At 42.1% G+C, this 4,968-nt stretch overlaps 1 protein-coding gene across 1 annotated transcript; it reads right to left on the bottom strand.

Annotated features, from left to right (window-relative positions):
• Positions 1-1,151: 1,151 nt before the first annotated feature.
• LOC118115899 (protein ANTAGONIST OF LIKE HETEROCHROMATIN PROTEIN 1) lies at positions 1,152-4,924 on the bottom strand. The gene is made up of 4 exons (XM_035167108.2): positions 4,621-4,924; positions 2,980-3,528; positions 2,730-2,890; positions 1,152-2,022 (listed from the first exon to the last, which is right to left on the bottom strand). Exons 1-4 carry the CDS (start codon positions 4,783-4,785, stop codon positions 1,590-1,592), a joined length of 1,308 nt encoding a protein of 435 aa, XP_035022999.1. The 5' UTR covers positions 4,786-4,924; the 3' UTR covers positions 1,152-1,589.
• Between the last annotated feature and the right edge of the window lie 44 nt (positions 4,925-4,968).

The raw sequence follows: 4,968 nt of genomic DNA, 5'->3' as shown, positions 1-4,968 counted from the left end.
ACTGCAACTCCCCATCACTCCATCAGTTTACCTGCAGCACCGGAGCTGACAGGTTATAGGTGAGGGCTGAGGAGGCACTGCGGTGTGATAGCAGCGATATCTAGTGGCCTTGGTGTGCAGTTGCATGTAACACCATCCATCCACCACTTCTTAAGGTTCAGAGCCTCAGCATGTTTGGAAATAAAACTCAAAATGACACTCAGTAGTAGTCCCCTTAAAGGTTCAGTGTGTAAGATTTAGTGACAGTTAGTGGTGAAGTTGCCTGTCGCAGCTGAATACCCCTCCCCTCAGCCTCCATGAAACATGAAAGAGAACCTGTGGTAGTCTTCAGTTGTAATAACTAAACTAAAAAGGTGTTTAGTTTGTCCAGTTTGGGCTACTGTAAAAAACATGGCGGCTTCCGAGAGAGGACCCGCTCCCAATTTAAATATAAAGTATTTAAATATAAAGGGTCCATTCTAGGGTAAAGAAAACAACTAATCTTACAATTTAGATTAAACACTAGTTGAAAACATATTTTTTATATTTTATATTCAATTTCTGCCAATAGATCCCTTTCACCTAAACTTACACACTGATCCTTTAAATTCAGTCAAGCTTCACCAATTTACACATATTCATAGATATCAGTCCCCTAAATTATGAACCTACATAAAATTAAGATTTCCCTAGAAATTCACAAAAATGTTGACATTTTTCCCTGACCCGACTGCATCCCTCCACCAAGTCTTGTGGTAATCCATCCAGTAGTTTTTGTGTGATGCTGCTAACGATCAAACAGACATACAAACGCAGATGTATCCATAACGTGCCATGTCTCAGGTTTAATAGTGAGAACCTGAACTCTTTTGAGCCTGAACAACATTGAAACCACTCACAACTGCCCCAGGAAGCGTTTTATCACCTTTGAACACTTGCAATTTTGGCCAAAAGGGGCTAAATATGTGTTAAAAGTGTACAGATGTTTCTACACTGATGTAAACCTACACAAACTAACGCTAAGACTTGGCACTTAAGTGTAGTATCTATTATTGTATTAGATTTGATCAAATTGAAGGCAGTGTAAAGCTAGAAAATAAAAATCGGACCAACTAGTATCTGGACTGTACATAAGTACTTTAAATACGTATCAAGTCAACATTAGAATGGAATAAAAGAGGACACATAAAACGTTTTATTACATAATAAAAGACAAAATGTTTTTGATAGATTTAAAATGAAAATGGGAAAAAAACAATTTCCCTGTTGTAAGATAAAACATGATGGCACCAGAGTCAAGACGTGATTCAGCCTGAACGAGAAGGCTTTTTCTCCCCTGGATGTTTCATGATTTGAGGACATCAAATAATCAGATGTCTTGAATAAAATGAGTCTGAACTCTAATTTGTGAGAGTGAAGAGCAGTTAGGTTCTACTGTGGTTTGAGATGTATGCTCATGTTGTCAATATGCCTGGCTACAATTAGCATAAAGCTACATGGTAACACTGGACTGGCAGAACAAGTGACTGAGTGACACTGCCATCTCTACAGCATGAGCACAATCCAGTACGATGGTTTACACGTTTTCTAAAAATTGTACAAGTCCTTGATCAGATATTCAAATGTTGAAAATAGTCACTGAAGAGGTGCCGGACCTCCTCACCCTGACTTTGCTCCACACTGGTTGACGGGAGCTGCTTGTGGCTGGGCTGTGGGCTCTCTGACTGGGCCACCTCCGCCAGCCACTCCGCCGTGAAGGCGTCACCGTGGGACTCGCATATGTTGTGCAGAATGCAGCACGCCAGGATCATAGTGGGCACCACGTCCAGGCCACAGTCGTTCCTCTTGCTCAGACACTGCCAGCGCGCCCTCAGTCTTAGCAGCGCCTCATCGGACACACGGCGCGCTCTGGAGAGTCGACGGTTAAAGAGCCGCTGTGGCTCCGTCAGTGCAGCGTGAATTGCTCCCCTGCCTCTTTGCTCAGGATAAGGCTTCATCAGCCAGCTCTGGAGGGGGTAACAGGCCTCGCCCAGCAGCACATACCTGGGCATTACAGATGGTTTTTAGTCAGTTACGGCCTGAAAACACAGACTAGAAGACTTTTGGTATGAATATCCAGATATTAATTAATTTAAATTTAAATGTTTGATAGAAGCGTGACAACATCCTCCTTAGGTTCAGTTAGCAGACAGATATAAAAGGCAGCTGGCAGGAATAGTTCAGGAAAATGTAATTTATTTAGTGCATGTCTGAAAGCAGCTTCAGTGAAGTGTGTTGCCCCTCCGCCTTCCCCGCTATCTCCAAACTCGGAACTTTATTTTTCCCACATCCTTTTGGTTGACTCAGCATAACTTCAGATTCATCAAAGCTTTTAGCAAACCTTTAAAATGGCAGTGCCAAGTTTTATTTTGTGTCAAGCTCATTGCTTTTGCACAAATTTAAACCCAACAGTAATTTTAGAAAACAGAAAACAGTGCAGCTCGGGGCCAGAACATTTAACATTAAATCAGTAGATAAAAAAGACATACAGTATCAGCAGTCTGTGTCTGCTTGTCATCGGCTTATATGTGTTATCTGGTTATATAAGCCTTAATGCTAGATACCATTTCAAGGTGATCAGGAAAATGGAAAAGATGAAAAATTTACTTCTCCAACTGGTATATTGTTATTTTAAATGTCTGTAAAATGAGAATTACTTGGTATTGAAATGGATCCTGATGCAACAGTTGCGCCAGTGGCTTTAATTTTACCTAAGTGGTCTTCCCATGAAGACGGGTAGTGGGGCAGGCGACAGTCCGCCCTCTGCGGCTGTGGTCCACAGTGATGAACTCTGTAAGATTTCAGCTGGGTCTGTCCCACCTGGGAAACTGGCACATACATCCCAGAACTGCCCCCGGCCACTGACGGCCACCTGAAACAGCAGAGACACAGCGAGAGGCGTGAAATAAAAATCTAATGCAGGACGACTTGCAGCAGCATGGATGCAGGTTCCTTTTCTACCTGAGACAGTACTGAGAACCAGCCGGCAGGGTTAGCATAGTCAGACGCATTGTTTGATGGAGTGATGATAGCTGTGTGGAGGGTTGCTATGGCAGCAACACAGTGAGGGAAGCCCACGTTGTTCAGGAAGAGTTGGGCTGAGTCCTCCAGCTCCTGCTCATTGGGGGGCCGCAAGTAGATGGAGCTGAGGAGCCCCACGATGGCGTGACACATGTCTCTAACACATCGGCACACTGTGGACTTCCCCACGCCGAACAGAGTGCTGATGGTGCGGTACTCAATGTTTGATGCCAGGCGCCACAACGCCACAGCGACACGCTTCTCCACCGGCAGCGCCAGGCGGAAGCTGGTGTCCTGACGAGCCAGACGGGGCCTCAGTTTGTCACAGAGGTGAAAGAACGTCTCCTGGCTCATACGGAACTTATCCAGCCAATCAGAGGGCTGGAATTCTGTCATCACCACCCGCTCCCACCAATCAGTGCTTGCAGTGGTGGTCCAGGGACGAGTGCGGATGCGGACGTTGGAGCGGATACCTCCTGCTATCATCATCTGGTCAGAGAAAGATAAAAAATAAAATGAGAGAATCTTTTCACTTTGAATAAACCACTTTGTCAACTGATACTATAACTTATATAAATACATTCAGCTTTTTCTCCTAAAAGGGGAAATGTTTAATTCGGTTTCTTTAAAGCTACAAGGTGATTTTTAATAATATATCACCATATTTTATATTTTTAAATGGAGATACTCTTTACTTTATCACTGTTGGTCGTTTGTATAATTGTAAAACTCCTGATCAATCATCAATTAGTTAACCAAGTTCAAATTAATCTGCCTTTCTTTTTTACCATAACAATGTCTGGTTTCAGCTTCTATAGGAATATATATAAGAATTGATGGATTTACTGAGAAGATAATTGGCTGATTAAAATCTATGTTGACATTAGTTGTTGCAGGTCTGCTTATGTTGTTACACTCCATGTTATGGCTGGGAATTAAACAATAAATATCACAAAATCAATAGCTACAGAACACATTTAATATACAGTATATTGATATAATTCTTAGGCATTTTGCAAGCACAGTGAGGAGGAATATTACAAGATGGGTTTTAATGTTTTACATGAGATTTATAAAACGTATTTTTACTTATATTATTATTAATATATATTAAACGTATATATATTAAACGTATTTTTACTTACATTAAGTATCATAATATTTACTTATATTAAGTATCATTCTCTGCCTATAATACAAATTTTAAAACTTCACTCAGGAGCAAAAATCTGTCTTGAAATTTGTAAGAAATAACTAAATCATCAGAAATATTGAAATGATATATGACCAGCCCTACTCCACGTGACCGCAGAGTCCATCTTACTTTTGTAAATAAGAATATCAGCTTGTGTTTATTGATTGATTTAAAAATATTTTGTTTCATTGTTGAAACGATTATTATCATTCACATTCTTGTTATTGGTTGTAGATTGGTGAGAAAATGGTAAATATATCCCCTGAGTATTAAAATCAAGATAATAAAGGTGGAAACATTGTGCAGCCACTGTGTGATGGGGGCGGTTTTCCAGTTGAGTCAGATTCCTCTGGGAGGAAGAGGGGATGGAAGATGGAGGGACTGACCAGCAGCATCCTCCTCTGTCTCTGGAAGAAGTACTGTCTGTGTCGGATGCGTCTCTGGATCTCACTGCGCCTCTGGACGTCTGCGTCGTTTATGTCTCTGCGTCGCTTCTGCAGCACGTAGGTCAAGAGGAACATGAGGGAGAGCAGCTGCTCCTCTTCCGCCATGTTTCACAAACGCACCACATCCACTTACAGATGAAAACAGGGGCTCATGTGTCGCTGCGTCTCCTGTCGCTTCACCATGGAGCCCACGAGCTTGTGTACTTCCGCTTTTCTTTCCGGTTTCTCTGACTCTGACCACAGGACCACCAGAGTGGTGCTGCCATCTAGTGGCTGATGAAAAACAGG

This window comes from Hippoglossus stenolepis, chromosome 10 (genome assembly GCF_022539355.2).
Source record: "Hippoglossus stenolepis isolate QCI-W04-F060 chromosome 10, HSTE1.2, whole genome shotgun sequence".
In the NCBI taxonomy this organism is placed as follows: Eukaryota; Metazoa; Chordata; class Actinopteri; order Pleuronectiformes; family Pleuronectidae; genus Hippoglossus; species Hippoglossus stenolepis.
Note: the sequence above shows the minus strand (reverse complement) of the source record. Positions and strands in the feature narration are given on the sequence as shown.

Bases quoted from the DNA above. Each gene is read 5' to 3' on its own strand.
- LOC118115899 (XM_035167108.2), bottom strand. From the start codon at position 4,785: ATGGCGGAAGAGGAGCAGCTGCTCTCCCTCATGTTCCTCTTGACCTAC. The intron at 3,529-4,620 runs GTCAGTCCCTCC...TTCTCTGACCAG, and splicing joins GACAGAGGAGGATGCTGCTG to ATGATGATAGCAGGAGGTAT. The intron at 2,023-2,729 runs GTAAAATTAAAG...TGTAATGCCCAG, and splicing joins TTCATGGGAAGACCACTTAG to GTATGTGCTGCTGGGCGAGG.